At 46.5% G+C, this 18026-nt stretch overlaps 1 protein-coding gene across 1 annotated transcript in view; it reads left to right on the forward strand.

Moving 5' to 3' along the window:
• The first annotated feature begins 3351 nt into the window (after nucleotides 1-3351).
• The window catches only part of LOC147097982 (serine protease HTRA1-like), a 37526-nt gene continuing 22851 nt past the window's right edge, over nucleotides 3352-18026 (forward strand). Inside the window, exons 1-2 of the mRNA XM_085971175.1 lie at nucleotides 3352-4246; nucleotides 15366-15465. Coding sequence (XP_085827301.1) covers nucleotides 3814-4246; nucleotides 15366-15465 — 533 coding nt within the window. The 5' untranslated portion in view covers nucleotides 3352-3813. The remainder of the gene's footprint in view (nucleotides 4247-15365; nucleotides 15466-18026) is intronic.

Below are 18026 nucleotides of genomic sequence, written 5' to 3' on the forward strand. Positions count from 1 at the left end.
CATATTACAGAAATCCCTCTGCACTAAATGGAGGACTACTGTTTGCAGCTACCTCGTGTCAACAGTGGTCTTGGCCACTTGGTGATGGATATTGCCAAAAAGGCCCACCCGTCAACCATATTGACTAGTTATAGCCTGGAAGACAATACATGTGGTTACATAATACGTAAGCCTTTGCCAGCTCCACAAAACCGATTAAATATCTAAGGGAGTCACTGGTGGCCAACAGACTGAATAAGTACTATGAGAGTGGCTACATTTCAAGAGTGCAGTACTTGATTGGCTGTGAAGTGCTTTGAGATGGCCTGAGGGCACGGAAGGCGTTCTATGAATTTGAGGGTTTTATTCCTTCTTTCGGTAGCGAGTTTCATTGGCCCGGAATTTGTGGTGGGTAATAACAGCGAATGAACAGCGCTCGCTTTGAAACTGATCGCAACTTCAGGATGTAGCGCACGCGCGTCCCAAGGCGGAAATCCTGAAGTTGTGGTCAGTCATTCACAGGCTGTGCTGTGCGCCGCACCCCCTGCCCGACCCACACCATAGCCGGTAATCAGTGAAACTGACAAAAACTTTGGCTTTTCTGCGGTGATATCGCTGTTAAATACCCCATTCAAAGTTAAACCTTGTTGGATTATTAACCGGGGTTTTAACAACATATTGACTGCTAAATGAACACTATGGGCACGATCTTGCCAGCCCTGGGGAGGCGGGTATGGAGGCGTGACTGCCGGGAAAATGGCAGAATGTGGGGTGGGTGCCCATCCCATCCCCAACCCGCCTCCGTGCCATCTTGCCAGGAGGCGGGTAGCCGACCCGTGCCGGGTCCCATCTCCTCAAGGCAGGAAGGGGATTACAGCCACTTAACACGTAGTTAACAGGCAGTTAAGAGGATTATCCCCATTTTTCCAACAGAGGCGCGGACTTCCCGACGTCGGGAAACCCCGCCAGGGTCACCGAGGCGAGCAGTGGGTCGGCGGGGTGCTAAGGTGCGCTGTGAAGGTAAGTGATGGGTGCAAGTGTGGAGAGGTAAGTATGTGAGGTGAGTGAAAAGCGATAGAAAATGTTTACTTACCTTTGTTTCTTCCTGCAGGCTTCAACAGTTGGGGATGCGGAGAGTCTCGCACCTCACCGGCAGAGATGACAGATGGCTGCTGCATTCTCCAATGCAACAACCATCTAATTTCTGCTAAAGAAAGAGGTTTGATGAGTCTTGAATACAAGGACTCATCAAACAAGAGAGAATGTCAGTGATTGGCATCTTCACAGAGCTGTCAAATGATGACAATTCATCTGTCAAAAATTTTTGACAGATGAAACATCATACGCTGATGTTCTCTGTAACCGGCTTCCCCTTGATTGGCCTGCTAAGCCCGCTGGGCGGGCTCAACAAGGTCAATCAAGGGAAAATAGCGTGGGTTGGGCACAAGTCGATGGAGGCGGGACTAAAACCCGACAAGCAGCAGTCCCGCCTCCAACGCGCCCCCATTGGCAAAATCACCCCCTATGGCTTTTCCGCGGTGATATCGCTGTTAAATACCCCATTCAAAGTTAAACCTTGTTGGATTAATCGGGGTTTTAACAACGTATTGACTGCTAAACGAACGTTATGGCTCTAAAAAACGAATTAAAATTTTATGGAGTGTCAAATTTTTAAGCAACCTTTTAAAAATTTATATTTTTTAAAAGTTTGTTCATCTTTATTTCAGGTTTACCTTTTCCCCCATGCGAGAGCCCCAATCTTTGTTTTGCTCGCTAAGATTTTTTTTTAAGTCAGAATAAAAGGCGCTCACCCACTTCCTGGTTCCATGCCTGTGAGAATTCTGCAATGCGATTGGCTGCTTCGACAGCTTGTTGAGGTCACAGCAGCTCGCGCGATGGAATTCCCACTGCACTGATCGCAGTTGAACGTTGAAAAGGGCGAGCTTCTCGCCGCAGAGGTCACGAGATCTCTGTGGGCGGCTTTCTTCGGGGCCAGCGGCAAACGTCTTCGCTTCGCCGATGACCGCAAGTTACGGGCCAGTGTAACAAATGTCATCAGTACTTTGGCACAGCAATAGAAAGAAAGGGGTCTGTATTTACATAGAGCCTTTCATGTACTCAGAACGTTCGAAAACGCTTCGGAACCAATGGATTACTTTTGATGTGTAGTTACTGCTGTTTGGTAGGCAAATGCAGCAGCAAATCTGTACACAGCAAGATCCCACAAATGAGATAAACGGGCCAGATACTCTGGTTTTGGTAGTACTGATTGAGGCAAGAATTTTGGCCAGGGTGCCAGAAGGGCTTTCCCGCTTCAAAATACTGCCATGGGATTGTTTGCATCCACTCAGTTTCACATTTCAGTCAAAAGGTGGCACCTCTGACAGTACAGCACTCTCTCAGTACTAAGTTATGGGCTCAAGTCTTGGGGCTTGGACCTTTTGGCTTAGAGGGGAGAGGGCTACCAACGGAATCCAGCCGGCGTTTTATAGAGCAGTTTCCTACATCTTTAGAAGGAGGACTGATAAGATTGCCTCTACTTTCTTATTGAAAAGCTCATCAAAACGATGTGTTGTCCTCCCGCCATCCGTTTTGAGGAGATAGGCCACGTCAGAGGGTCGTGGGTTCAAGTCCCACTCCAGAGACTTGAGCACAAAAAATCTAGGCTGACCCTCCCAGTGCAGTGCTGAGGGAGTGCCGCACTGTCGGAGGTGCCGTCTTTCGGATGAGATGATAATCTGCTCTCTCAGGTGAACGTAAAAGATCCCACGGCACTATGTCGAAGAAGAGCATGACAGTTATCGGCGGTGTCCTGGGCCTATATCACTAAAACAGATGATCTGGTCATTATCACATTGCTGTCTGTGGGAGCTTGCTGTGCACAAATTGGCTGCCGTGTTTCCAACACTACAACAGTGACTACACTTCAAAAAGTACTTCATTGGTTGTAAAGCACTTTCGGACATCCTGAGGTGGTGAAAGGCGCTATAGAAATGCAAGTCTTTCTTTGCTTTGATGCTAGTTGTAAAATAATAATGGCCCCTTAAAAAGATGTCCTCAAACATTACACTGCAGACAGGGGGGTTGTTTGGCCCGATTGCCTGCCTCTCTTCCGCGGCCATGTTCGCGCCCGGGTGGCCCTGGAGATGGAGCACGCGGTGTCCGCCGGCACGCTCGAGGCCTTCCGCGACCGGTGGGCGCCGCGGAGACTGGAGTGCATCATCACCCCGGGCCAATCAAATTTTAATTTAATTTGTTAAGTTTTATTTAAAGTTTTATTAAGTTACAGACAATTCGTTTATCCACCCAGTCAAAAAAGAGTACACACTACAGACAGTCGGGAACGCTGAGTTAAGCAGGGAGCTGGTGATCAGAGTTGGGTTCCTTGCAGGGGTTAACACTTTCTCCAGGCCGGCACTCGCTGGAAAGCTCCACTGGGTTGGGTGGAGGGGATCTTGGCAGGCATTTCATTGGCTCTGGGGCTTGCCCTACTTTTTTTTTCTCCAGCAGCAACAGCAAACGACGACAAACTCCAGCCAGAAAGCTGGAGAAATCGGAGAAGTGGTCAGCTCCCTTCGAATGACTGAGCTGTTCCCCATCCGGAGAAGGAAGCGTTCAGTGGGGCTCACTCAGTTGACTTTTTGTGCAGGAGCGGTGCAACTCTGAACACCTCCAGCCTCCAAACATCTGAGCAGCTGCTCCAAGGGGTCTGTGCGGAGCTGGGATCCTTCCACCGAGAACTTGCAGGAAGAAGCAACGAGACTGGCTGCGACTCTGCCCTAAATCTTTTGGGAGCTGGCTTTTCTCCTTCTTTCTTCTTCTTCCCTTGACCCAATGCCACCTGCTCGGACCATGTTGCACGCCGGCCTCTTGCTCTGCCTCTGCTGGTCTGCGGCCAGCGGCAGGGTCTCCAGGCAGGCCTGCCCGGAGGTCTGCGACACTTCCAGGTGTGGCCCCGCTCCTCCGGACTGCTCCCAGGGCCAGGTGAAGGACTCGTGCGGTTGCTGCGCCTTTTGCGCGGCGGTGGAGGGCGAGAGCTGCGGGGGCCGGGATGACCTGCATGGCATCTGTGCCGAAGGCTTCCAGTGCACCTACTCCTCCACCAAGCGCAAGAAGGGCACCTGCCGCTGCCTGCACGGCGACCAGGTGTGCGGCAGCGACGGTCAGACTTACAAGAACATCTGCAGCCTCAAGGCGGTGAGCCGTGGGCACCAGTCCTCCAACGCGCTCCCTGTGATCCTCATCCAGAAGGGAGCTTGTGATTCAGGTATGTGGACAGGCGCTGTGCTTATGCCCACCCCACCCCACCCTGCGCATGTAACCAAGGACAGGCACAGCTAGCTGGTTGAGGTGGACATCTGCCCAGTTGGGGGGCTGCCAGTCCAGTCAGCAACAAGGCTCAGGGCTCCTTCAGTCAAATGCCGCCCCATCAGCCGGGGCACATTGGGTAGCCCCCTCGCCTCTGAGTCAGAAGGTTGTGGGTCCAAGTCCCACTCCAGAGACTTGAGCACAAAAATCTAGGCTGACACTCCAGCGCACTATTGAGGGAGTGCTGCGCTGTCGGAGGTGCCGTCTTTCGGGTGAGACGTTAAACCGAGGCCCCGTCTGCTCTCTCGGGTGGACGTAAAAGATCCCATGGCACTATTTCGAAGAAGAGCAGGGGAGTTATCCCTGGTGTCCTGGCCAATATCTATCCCTCAATCAAGTTTCTAAATCAGATTATCTGGTCTTTATCACATGGCTGTTTGTGGGGGCTTGCTGTGCGCAAATTGGCTGCCGCATTTCCTTCATTACAACAGTGACCACTCTTCAAAAAGTACTTCATTGGCTGTAAAGCGCTTTGGGACGTCCAGTGGTCGTGAAAGGTGCTATATAATTCATTCTTTTCTTTCAAACCATCAACCTTGTACACGGTCCCATCGTATCAACCTTGTACACTGTCCCTTCGTCTCATCATTGTACACTGCCCCTTCAACCCATCATTGTACACTGTCCCTTCAACCCATCATTGTACACTGTCCCTTCAACCCATCATTGCACACTGTCCCTTCAACCCATCATTGCACACTGTCCCTTCAACCCATCATTGCACACTGTCCCTTCAACCCATCATTGTACACTGTCCCTTCAACCCATCATTGCACACCGTCCCTTCAACCCATCATTGCACACTGTCCCTTCAACCCATCATTGCACACTGTCCCTTCAACCCATCATTGTACACTGTCCCTTCAACCCATCATTGCACACCGTCCCTTCAACCCATCATTGCACACTGTCCCTTCAACCCATCATTGTACACTGTCCCTTCAACCCATCATTGTACACTGTCCCTTCAACCCATCATTGTACACTGTCCATTCAACCCATCATTGTACACTGTCCCTTCAACCCATCATTGTACACTGTCCCTTCAACCCGTCATTGTACACTGTCCCTTCAACCCATCATTGTACACTGTCCCTTCAACCCAGCATTGTACACTGTCCCTTCAACCCATCATTGTACACTGTCCCTTCAACCCATCATTGTACACTGTCCCTTCAACACATCATTGTACTGTCCCTTCAACCCATCATTGCACACTGTCCCTTCAACCCATCATTGTACACTGTCCCTTCAACCCATCATTGTACACTGTCCCTTCAACCCATCATTGTACACTGTCCCTTCAACCCAGCATTGCACACTGTCCCTTCAACCCATCATTGTACACTGTCCCTTCAACCCATCATTGTACACTGTCCCTTCAACCCATCATTGTACACTGTCCCTTCAACTCATCATTGTACACTGTCCCTTCAACCCATCATTGCACAGTGCCCCTTCAACCCATCATTGTACACTGTCCCTGCAACCGATCATTGTACACTGTCCCTTCAACCCATCATTGCACACTGTCCCTTCAACCCATCATTGCACACTGTCCCTTCAACCCATCATTGCACACTGTCCCTTCAACCCATCATTGTACACTGTCCCTTCAACCCATCATTGTACACTGTCCCTTCAACCCATCATTGCACACTGTCCCTTCAACCCATCATTGTACACTGTCCCTTCAACCCATCATTGTACACTGTCCCTTCAACCCATCATTGTACACTGTCCCTTCAACCCATCATTGCACACTGTCCCTTCAACCCATCATTGTACACTGTCCCTTCAACCCATCATTGTACTGTCCCTTCAACCCATCATTGTACATGTCCCTTCAACCCATCATTGTACACTGTCCCTTCAACCCATCATTGTACACTGTCCCTGCAACCCATCATTGTACACTGTCCCTTCAACCCATCATTGTACACTGTCCCTTCAACCCATCATTGTACACTGTCCCTTCAACCCATCATTGTACACTGTCCCTTCAACCCATCATTGTACACTGTACACTGTCCCTTCAACCCATCATTGCACACTGTCCCTTCAACCCATCATTGTACACTGTCCCTTCAACCCAGCATTGTACACTGTCCCTTCAACCCATCATTGTACACTGCCCCTTAACCCATCATTGTACACTGTCCCTTCAACCCATCATTGTACACTGTCCCTTCAACCCATCATTGTACACTGTCCCTTCAACCCATCATTGTACACTGTCCCTTCAACCCATCATTGCACACTGTCCCTTCAACCCATCATTGCACACTGTCCCTTCAACCCATCATTGTACACTGTCCCTTCAACCCATCATTGCACACTGTCCCTTCAACCCATCATTGTACACTGTCCCTTCAACCCATCATTGTACACTGTCCCTTAGATAGATATTCATTTATTTGGAAGGCTTTCATTAAAGTGTTCCGAGAATAAACTGAGTTTTTTAAAATTTTAACATAATTTATAATTATTAGTGTAAACATGCTTCTTCAATCTTCAAAACGTCACTTCCCCAATTTGTGGCTTCATTCAAATCCAGAAGGAAGATCACATTTAAATTTCTTAAGTGCGAGTGAAACATCAAGGGCAAAAGTTACCTCCGTCACAAAAAATAAAAAGACTTTTGTTCATCATAATTAACGACTCGCTGACAAAATCGCAGGAGCATGAGTTTGAAATCTGCACTCCCCAGAATATGATGTTATCAGTGCCAACATAATCGAGCGGTCAGTTACTTGTAATTATAATTCTTTCATGTTTCTCAAGCGGATATTCGGTCACTTACCTGGTGAAAATGTCGAAGATGTTGCTGCAGTGTACACAGTTTTTGAGGAAAATGGCAGGACACAAAGTTAGAAAAATCTGATGTACCAACGAGGCCGTACACATACTAGTAACTCCTGTTAGGCAGATATGGAAGTAAAGGAGCTAGCGAGGGGTCTGGAAGATGTTGCTTGACTTAAGGAAGAGCAGAAACATAAGGCACGAACATCACTGTAAAGGAGTAGCAAGGGGCATCAACGGTTGTGAAGGAAAGTCAGAATTGAAAGGAATGTGCAAATTATATTATAGATGGGAAATAAAATGTTGTGCAGGAAGGAATGTCCATAGGCCAAACCGCCACTGATGCTTCACAACAGTAGGACACAGCATGGAACAAGTGATGCGATTGGCCTCCATCAAAGCCAATCATGTCAATAAGTCACTTTGACCTTTCCCCTAACTTTTCCATAATTTTCAGAGAGGGAATAATAAAGAGTAGGCATGTTGAATCCAACTAAAACATACTTCTGAAAAGCCAGAACTTATATAATAATCTGAGCTTTTACATAAACATGATCACTCCCCAAAGGAATAACAATAAAACTGAAAGTATTTGGTGTTTCAGCATGGCAGTTTTGATGAATTATTTTGGCTGGGGATCTGGAAGAAGCAGCATAACCTAAAGAAGGGTCAAAAGTCGAGCATGAATATTAATGTAGAGTTGTGTCAGCATGTTACAATAGAACATGATCACTTCAAATCAATTTTTAAAAAAAATTAAACTTCTTACCAGGCTGTCTTCTCCGCAATGTCACCTCAAACAAATGAGCTGCCAAAAACCAGCACGTCTGGCTTGTATCAGCTATGGAAGTGATCTTGCAGCCTTTTTGTGTAGTGCGATTTTTCCAGATATATTGTTGGACCTTTTTGTGAGCAGCTTTTAAGATCCTGTTGTTGCTGTTGCTGAGGAGCAGAGTCATAGTTTGATCGCTGAGTCAACAAGCCCACCTGGTGCGGCCTCTCCCTAGTGTGAACTCGCTGGTGTCTCAGCAGGTTGGATGACCGAGTGAATCCCTTCCCACACGGAGCAGGTGAATTGTCTCTCCCCAGTGTGAACTCGCTGGTGTCTCAGCAGGTTGGATGACCGAGTGAATCCCTTCCCACACTCGGAGCAGGTGAATTGGCTCTCTCCAGTGTGAACTCGCTGGTGTTTCAGAAGGTCGGATTTTTTTTTTCTAATTTGTTTTTTTTTATGGGATGTGGGCGTCGCTGGGCAAGGCCAGCATTTATTGCCCATCCCTAATTGCCCTCGAGAAGGTGGTGCTGAGCCGCCTTCTTGAACCGCTGCAGTGGGTGTGGCAAAGGTATTCCCACAGATGACCGAGTGAATCCCTTCCCACACTCGGAGCAAGTAAACAGCCTCTCCCCAGTGTGAACTCGCTGGTGTCTCGGCAGATCCTTTTTGCTTATTAATCTCTTCTCACAGTAAGAACATTTAAAAGGTCTCTTATCAGTGTGAACGTGCTGGTGTGACCTTTTTAGGCTGCATGCCAGAAGTAGAAAAGCGTACAGTACCAGTGCAAACTAACTGCTAGGGCTTGGGTCGGGGCAAATTAATCTATAAAGACATAGGAAATAAAGTAATACTGATCATCCATTTAACTGGTCCCCTTTTGCCACTGGTACAACTGGTGGTGAAGCTGTGGCTCAGTGGGTAGCACTTTCGCTTCTGAGGCAGACGGTTGTGGGTTCAAATCCCACCCCAGAGACTTGAGCACAAAAATCTAGGCTGGCAGTGCAGCGCTGAACTGTCAGAGGTGCCGTCTTTTTGATGAGTCGTTAAAGATTCCATGGCACTATTTTGAAGAAGAGCTGGGGAGTTCCCCCCCCTGGTGTTCTGGCCAATATTGAATCCCTCGACCAGCATAACTAAAACAGACCACTGTCACATTGCTGTTACTGGAACCTTGCTGTGTGCAAATTGGCTGCCGTGTTTCCTCCATTTCGACAGCGATTACAATTCAGAAGTACTTCATTGACTATAAATGAGGTCCTGGGGTCGCGAATGAGGTCCTGAGGATATTACCAATGGAAACAGATCTTGCCCTGGCCATGACAGCTGGTTGAGAATAGCTGGCCATTCGTCCCATCCTAGAAAGGGGGGGGGGGCGGTGGGAGTGCTTGTCAACTCAGACAGCCAGGTAAGCTGATTGTGTGTCCATGGGAGCAGACATTTCCATGATTATATTATTTGTCCATTGGCGCAAGTTGAACCGATCAACTTTCAACAGCTAAAGAAAGACTTGCATTTCTATAGCGCCTTTCACGACCACCGGATGTACCAAAGCGCTTTACAGCCAATGAAATACTTTTTTGAAGTGTAGTCAGTGTTGTAATGTGGGAAATGTGGCAGCCAATTTGCGCACAGCAAGCTCCCACAAACAGCGATGTGATAATGACCAGATCATCTGTTTTTGTGATGTTGATTTGTGGGATTTCTGCTGTGGGTTTTCTGCTGGGAGCGGCTTTGTTCAACCTGCTGTTGCCTGCCAAAAGGGAAATTTGCAACCAAACAGTTTTATTTGCCACCTGATGTATGGTATAGACCCTGTCCAGAGAGACTGTAGCGGTTAAGACCCTTGGTTTGTTCTGCTAGGTTCAAGCCCTGGCATTCAAATACAGGATGACGCGTTGTATTGGCTGCTTGATAGTGGGCTACAGCGAGTGAGGGAATCAATGAGACTTTCGGATGAGACGTTAAACCGAGGCCCCATTTGCTCTCTCAGGTGGACGTAAAAGATCCCGCGGCACTATTTGGAAGAAGAGCAGGGGAGTTATCCCCGGTGTCCTGGCCAATATTTCTCCCTCAACCAACATAAGAAAAACAGATTATCTGGTCATTATCACATTGCTGTTTGTGGGAGCTTGCTGTGCGCAAATTGGCTGCTGCGTTTCCCACATTACAACAGTGACTACACTCCAAAAGTAGTTCATTGGCTGTAAAGCGCTTTGGTACATCCGGTGGTCGTGAAAGGCGCTATAGAAATGCAAGTCTTTTTTTCAAGGGATATGGGGACAGTGCAGGAAAGTGGAGTTGAGGTCGATGATCAGCCATGATCTTATTGAATGGCGGAGCAGGCTCGAGGGGTCGTTAAACCAAGGCCTTGCTCCTATTTCTTGTGTTCTTATGTTCATCAGGAGCTGCCAAAGTAGAATTTGCAACAGAGTTACTCAGTTGTCAGCCATGGCTTATTTGGTGGCAGTCACGCCTCTGGGTCAGAAGGTTGTGGGTTCAAGTGCCCACTCCAGAGACTTGAGCACAGAAATCTCGGCTGACACTCCCAGTGCAGCGCTGAGGGAGTGCTGCACTGTCGGAGGTGCCGTCTTTCAGGTGAGACGTTAAACCGAGGCCCCGTCTCCAATCTCAGGTAAAAGATCCCGTGGCACTACTTCAAAGAAGAGCAGGGGAGTTATCCCCGGTATCCTGGCCAATATTTATCCCTCAATCAACATCACTAAAACAGGTCATTATCACATTGCTGTGTGTGGGAGCTTGCTGTGTGCAAATCGGCTGCCGCGTTTCCCACATTACAACAGTGACTACACTTCAAGGAGTACTTCATTGGCTGTAAAGCGCTTTGGGACATTCGATGGTCGTGAAAGGCGCTGTAGAAATGCAAGACTTTTTCTTTTTAAGAGTAACAGAAATTGCAGTTACCTAAGGTTCTGCTGTAAGAATGGCATCACCGTGCCACAGCTGTGTCTGAGCCTTTGAGGAGTTTTGGTCAAGTATCTAGTTTCAACTGACATACTCTGCGCAACAGCTGCTGTGATTTAGAAAGCTGGGACTGTTCCAAAGAGCAGTGTTATTTGTTTTGGAAACTAGATTTTTCAATTTGTCCTGCAGTTCGGAAAAGACTTGGAAGCTTGGGCCTCCTCAGGCTGTGTTGTTTTTTTTTGCGCACGCTGTATTTATGAAGATAAAATCTTGGCCACTGGCAAAAAATTCCACCGTCTTTTAACTTTTTTTTGCCTGCTGCCGCGAATTCTTCCTCAATGTATAAACTTGTCCAGGGAAGGGTGATGTTATGCGTCTCGGGCTTTGAAGTCACGCCTTCTGTTTTTCGCAAAGTTAGTGAAGATTTATGACATTTTACTTGATGAAGTCAAATTAATCTTTTGCCGTCAATCTTAATGGTGCTAATATCACAGGAGGACAACGCGACCCCCTGAGCACAGATGGAAAGTTGATTTTAAAAGCTTCTGCAAAAACTTAAAGGGATTTTCTTGTTTCCTTTGGGAGTTTTTTTTTGTTGAGCAGACTGGCTTCCTGGAACAGCGAGGACAGTGGGGCGCAAAAGCTAAGCTAGCCACCTGCCTCTGAGTTTATTACCAGCGTGAGATCTTTTGCGTTTTATTGATTTTTTTTTTTGAGCACCATTTTAAGTATAATTTCTGTTGCTATTTTGAGTTCCAGTACTTCAGCAGTTCAAGATTCAAACATTACAAGGCAGAGTGAATCTAAGGGTTTTATATTCAGGTCTTAGCTAAACAGATTATTTTTCATCCCAGTTGGAAATCGAATGGAATATTATTCTTGGATTCAACATAGAATACCAAGAATTCACTGTACAGGGCTAGTATATATTAATGGGACTTCAGATTAAATGTACTGGAACAGTAATAAGTTTGGGTTCCATTCTTTGATGGTTGTCATTTGATTAACCCTTTGAGAACTTGAGAATTATTTTTGCACCGGTATAACAGAACAAGAACAGGTACTCAAATAGTAACTGTTCGAAACAGGCCTGGACAGATGACTCCTCTAAACACAGAGTCCTTGCGTAATGGCTTCCCCCAACACCGCTTCCTCATCAATGCAAAGCCACCTTCTCTACTACCTTCTGTTACGTAGCATGCACAACCTCCCTGACCAGCAAATCTGTGCAGCCACTGTTACAGGAAACTCTTTATTATCCGGCACCAACGGGACCGGCGTGGTGCCAGTTTATCAAAAAGTCCGGATTACAGAGAGGTATAGTTAAAAGGTACAAGAGCTCTGTACACAGCAACAAATCCAGGCTTCCCTGTTGCTTAGCAACATGTGCATGAACTCTGACCACAGACCAAGCGTCCCTGTTGCTTAGCAACAAGTGCACGAACCCCAGTTACACAGCCACAGATCCAGGAACTGCCACTAATATGAAGTAAAACTTACCTGAACCTACTCCTGAATTTTGCCGGTTAACAGAGACTTCCGGTTTTAGGTGCTGGTAAATCGAGAGTTTCCTGTACATTGGAGCTGGACTCTAGTAGCAACAAAATGACACCGCTGACTACATCTGTCTTTTGGATGAGATGTTAAACTGAGGCCCCGTCTGCTCTCTCAGGTGGACGTAAAAGATCCCATGGCACTATTTCGAAGAAGAGCAGGGGAGATATCCCCGGTGTCCTGGGGACAATATTTATCCCTCAATCAACATCACAAAAACCGATGATCTGGTCATTATCACATTGCTGTTTGTGGGAGCTTGCTGTGCGGAAATTGACTGCTGCGTTTCCTACATTACAACAGTGACTCCACTCCAAAAAAGTACTTCATTGGCTGTAAAGCGCTTTGGGACGTCTGGTGGCTGTGAAAGGCGCTATATAAATGCAAGTCTTTCTTTCTTTTCTGATGCAATTTTTAATTTAATTATTAATAAAGAAAGGAGCCCAAGGATGAGATTGCAGTCCCAAAGCTCTGGATCGGTCCAAAATTAACTGGTCATCTTGGCTTGGTTTCCCGATCTGGATTTATGATTATTTTTGGCAAATCTCAGCCTGGTTGCTAAGTGAAACCCCTCAGCCACGAAAACAAATAATAACTTTGCCCTTCCTTGATTATATAGGTAAATAAAAGGAATATAATATCTTAGTGATTAAAGCCAAGCATAAATAACATTTCATTTATCAGCCCTTCCCACTTTTGAAATGTCAACAGAGAAGTCATATTTCTATTTTCATTTGTTAAAAGCATTCCAGTTCTTGAGATGCTTCACAACCTTCAGTGGTTTGATATTAAAAGAGAAAAAAGACTCTCATTTCTAGAGTGCCTTTCCCGACCACTTGACGTCCCAAAGCGCTTTACAGCCAATGAAGTACTGTACTTTTTGAAGTGTAGTCACTGTTGTAATGTAGGAAATGCGGCACCAATTTGCGCACAGCAAGCTCCCACAAACAGCAATGTGATAATGACCAGATCATCTGTTTTTGTGGAATAACAACAGAAAATGCTGGAAAAACTCAGCAGGCCAGGCAACATCTGTGGAAAGAGAGAGTCAACGTTTCAGGTCGAAACCCTTCGTCAAGACTGAAAAAGCACAGGAAATGAAACCGATTAAGAGGCCAGTTCGGGGGCTGGGAAATGGGGATGAGAGAACAAAAGAGAAGTGAAGAGACATTAAGAGGTATTCAAAACCAGACGAGATGGTGATCGGACTAGTGGAGACAAAAGACGGCTCTAGATGAGGTGTGAAATGCGCTGGCAGAATGAGAGACAGCTGCCATGTGGGAGAGAAAAAAAGGGGAAAGGGCCAAAACAAAGGTGTGGATAAAAAATATATGTAAAAATGTAATAGGGGCCGAGGTTATGATCTGAAATTGTTGAACTCGATATTGAGTCCGGAAGGCTGTAAAGTGCCTAATCGGAAGATGAGGTGCTGTTCCTCGAGCTTACGCTGGGTTTCCGTGGAACAATGCAAGAGGCCGAGTACAGTGAGGTCTGAGTGGGAATGAGGCGGTGAATTGAAATGACAGGCGACCGGAAGCTCGGGGTCACCCTTACGGACTGATCGGAGGTGTTCCGCAAAGTGGTCACCCAATCTGCGTTTGGTCTCCCCAAATCTGTTTTTGTGGTGTTGATTGAGGGATAAATATTGGCCAGGACACTGGGGAGAACTCCCCTACTCCTCTTCGAAATAGTGCCGTGGGATCTTTTACGTCCACTTGAGAGAGCAGACGGGGCCTCGGTTTAATGTCTCATCCGAAAGATGGCACCTCCGACAGTGCAGCACTCCCTCAGTCTCTGGAGTGGGACTTGAACCCATGAACCTTCTGACTCAGAGGCCTGGAGAGTGCTACCCACTGAGTCACGGCTGACACTAATGTTGAACATTAATGAAACCGTTTTATATTTTTCCAGCAATGTAACTTCACATTGCATTCCCCTCTCCTCTTCATTTCTGTTTCTTTGCCTCCTTGGTTCCCTTTCTCACACCGCCAATCAGTGTCTGGTAAAGGGAGTGTTCCGATGCCGCTGCCGCTCCTAGGAAGTGTGCAGAAGATGTTGCAAGTTGACTTTACCTTAAATTTCCCCTCCCTACGTTTGGTGGTCCTTGGTGCCTGCCCTTCACAGCTCATGTAGAACTGGGACTTGGAGGTGTGTGAGGAATTGTGGGTGTAGACCCATCTTCGCTGGTACACTTTGAAATACTAATCCTACAAAGCAGGTACCATTGTGAGAAAAGGATAGAAAGATAAAAATAGAGGAACCAGCAAAAGGGGAGCGAGGATTTTGTACAAGCTCAGGAAGAAAATGTGCAGACTTCCGCTGCTGTTTGAGGAAGAGAGAGGTACAGACATATTCAATCCGCAGGTGTCCTAACCCGCACCAAGTCCCGTTCGCCCATCACCCCTGTGCTCGCTGACCTACATTGGCTCCCGGTTAAGCAACGCCTCGATTTTAAAATTCTCATCCCTGTTTCCAAATCCCTCCATGGCCTCCTCGCCCCTCCCTATCTCTGTAATCTCTTCCAGCCCCACAACCCCCCCGAGATCTCTGCACTCCTCCCATTCTGGCCTCTTGAGCATCCTCGATTTTAATCGCCCCACCATTGGCTGCCCAGGCCCTAAGCTATGGAATCCCCTCCCTAAACCTCTCTGCATCTCTTCCTCTCTTTCCTCCTTTAAGATGCTCCTTAAATCCTACCGCTTTGACCAAGCTTTTGGTATGTGGCTCGGTGTCAAATTTTGATTGATAACGCTCCTGTGAAGCTCCTTGGGACATTTTAGTACGTTAAAGGCGCTATATAAATGCTTCTTGTTGCTGCTGTGCCTAACAAGTTCACAAGGGTCTTGATAATCCCTCCTCTTAATAAAGAACATTCAAGGGCTCAACTTTGCCACCATCAAGTAAGTGACAGACTGCCTATGTTATGGACCTTTTTTACTAAATGAAAAACACTTGCTTAGTTTAGGTCACCAGCACCCGGACAGCATGAGATACAAGTTTAACTTCATCGCAGATGTGGTGGAGAAAATTGCTCCTGCTGTAGTTCATCTTGAACTTTTTCGGAGGTGAGCATCAATTATTTTAAGAGTAAAACACATATATGTACTTGGCAATTGCACATTCACACGGTTCAACCTGACAAGCCGGTCATTTTATGGTCCTTTTTTATAGGGATATGAAGGGAATATATAGAATCACATTCGGGAGGGAGCAGGTATTTTCTGAATTATAAAGAAAATCTACGCTTCCTTCCCCCAAAGAGCCTTCAAGACATACGTCTTCTCTCAACATTCATGCGAGCTGTGGATTAATAAGCAGCAAAGGCAAAATGCCCAGGGAGATGAGACATTTGTCAATATTCATGAAAAAATGTGTCCTTCTCAAATGTCATAAATTCTTTCGTACATTTTCAGCCTCAAAGCATTCTGGTGTAGCGGATGTGCAACAGGATCCGTAGCCCAGAGGTCGATGGATCATAAACCATCCTAAGCTAGATATGTTTCACTCAAAAGGACAGGGAAATGTCACGAGAGTAGATAGCTGCAGTTGCAGAGCTAGCACCAGCACAAGCTTGATGCACCTTCTCTGAGTCATTGCTATCATTTTGTTTATTAATTAATTATTATAAATGACACTGTAACCCAACGTTACATGAGGTTCAGGTAGAAGGTTCACCACCACCTTCTCGAGGACAACTAAGGATGGGCAATAAAGGCCGGCCTTGCTGGCAACACCCACATCCCAAGAATGAATTAAAAAATTATACATTGGAGACGGGGGGAAACTGTTTGACCGGGCGGGGCAGTTGGAGGTCATGTGATGAAGCCTCATGAAATACATCCAATCAGAATCTGCGACCCAAGTATGATTTTTCAGATGATAGATTAATGGCACAGTGCTAGGATCAACTGTTAGTCAACCTCCTTCCCTCTATGGTCTACAATGACACACTTCAAGAAAGCATGAGACACTTGATGGTGGAGTTTACGGAACAGACTTTATTCATACACAGCATAGGCAATCAATCTAACTGTACACAGAGAGTAGCTTTTCGGTCTCTGTATCTTTTGAGCTCTCCAAAAACCTGTCTCAAACCATGCTCCTTTATACACGTTAGTTTGCCTACATCAAAGGTACATGTCACAGATACAACCTCAAGCTGTTTCTGCCTTGGGGCGTTTTACTACGTCAAAGGCGCTATATAAATACAAGTTATTGTTGTTCCTGATTCCTTTATAAACAGTCTATTTACATAAACAGTCCTAGTTGTTTACTCCAGAGATACTTCTCTCAAACAAGACTTCCTGACTGAACTGTTCTCGAATCCTTTGAGGAGTAGTTTTATTAACAGCTTATCTTTCTATACTATAGCTAATGGACCCCTCTGCCTATGTTTATTACACTAGCCATCAATGTTTCCCAGAATTATTTTTTTGGTGCGCGGCTCCTTTAAAGGGCCACGCAGCCCATTCACAGTTTTGCGCATGCGCGAAACTTAAGACTGGAAAAGCCGGTCCCGGGTTGCGCGACCGCTCAGCTTAGAGGGAAAGTTACTTACCACTAAAGTTATACTTCATTCACTCGCAGTTGATGGCGTTCCAGTCACTTACTTCCTCGCACAAGCATTTCTCCTAGACAATACTCAGACATTTGGAGCAGAAGATAGGCTATGCTTTCTCCTGTGGCACCACACTATCTCAGAGTCATAACGGCACAGAAGGAGGCCATTCGGTTCATCGAGTCTGTGCCGGCTCTCTGTAGAGCAATCCAGTCAGTCCCATTCCCCCACTCTATCCCGGTAGCCCTGCAAGTTTATTTCCCTCAAGTGCCTATCCAGTCTCCCCTTGAAAACATTGAGTGTCTCCGCTTCCACCACTTCCGTCGGCAGCGAGTTCCAGGTCCTCACCACTCGCTGCGTAAAAAAAGCTTTTCCTCACGTCCTCCCTGTATCTCATGCCCAAAACCTTCAATCTGTGTCCCCTAGTCCTTGTACCATCTTCTTTATCTTGGAAAGGCTGTTGCTCCAAGATAGAAGGAAGGTCGATTATTAACTCCCCAAGATGTTCAACATAGAATACTCCAGGATGTCCAACACACAGAAGGTGGCCCATTCGCACTGCACCGGCTTTCCGTGCAGTCTCACTCGTTTCACCTACACCCTCTAAAATGTTTCTTTGTCTTGGGCCAAACACCATGAAGATGATAATTTCAGATCATAACCTCGGCCCCTATCACACATTTATATATATTCCTTTTTTTATCCACACTTTTTGTTTTTTCTTCCCTCCCTTCAGCTGTCCTTCATTCTGCCAGCGCAATTCACACCCCATCTAGAGCCATCCTTTGTTCCTTAACCTGCCCCATTACCACCTCCTCCCGCCTTGAATATCTCTTAATCTCTCTTGCTTTCTATCCTATCACTGACCTTCCCTTTTGTTCTTTCATCCCCTCCCCCTTTTCCCAGCCCCTAAACTTGCTTTCCATTTCCTGCTTTTTTCAAGTTCTGACGAAAGGTCATCGACCTGAAACGTTTTTCTCTCTCCACCGATGCTGCCTGGCCTGCTGAGTTTTTCCAGCGTTTCCTGTTGTTATTACCATGAAGATGAGATAAGATATCCTCGTGAGA

This window comes from Somniosus microcephalus, chromosome 30 (genome assembly GCF_052327205.1).
Source record: "Somniosus microcephalus isolate GS21.2 chromosome 30, FLI_Smic_1.0, whole genome shotgun sequence".
In the NCBI taxonomy this organism is placed as follows: Eukaryota; Metazoa; Chordata; class Chondrichthyes; order Squaliformes; family Somniosidae; genus Somniosus; species Somniosus microcephalus.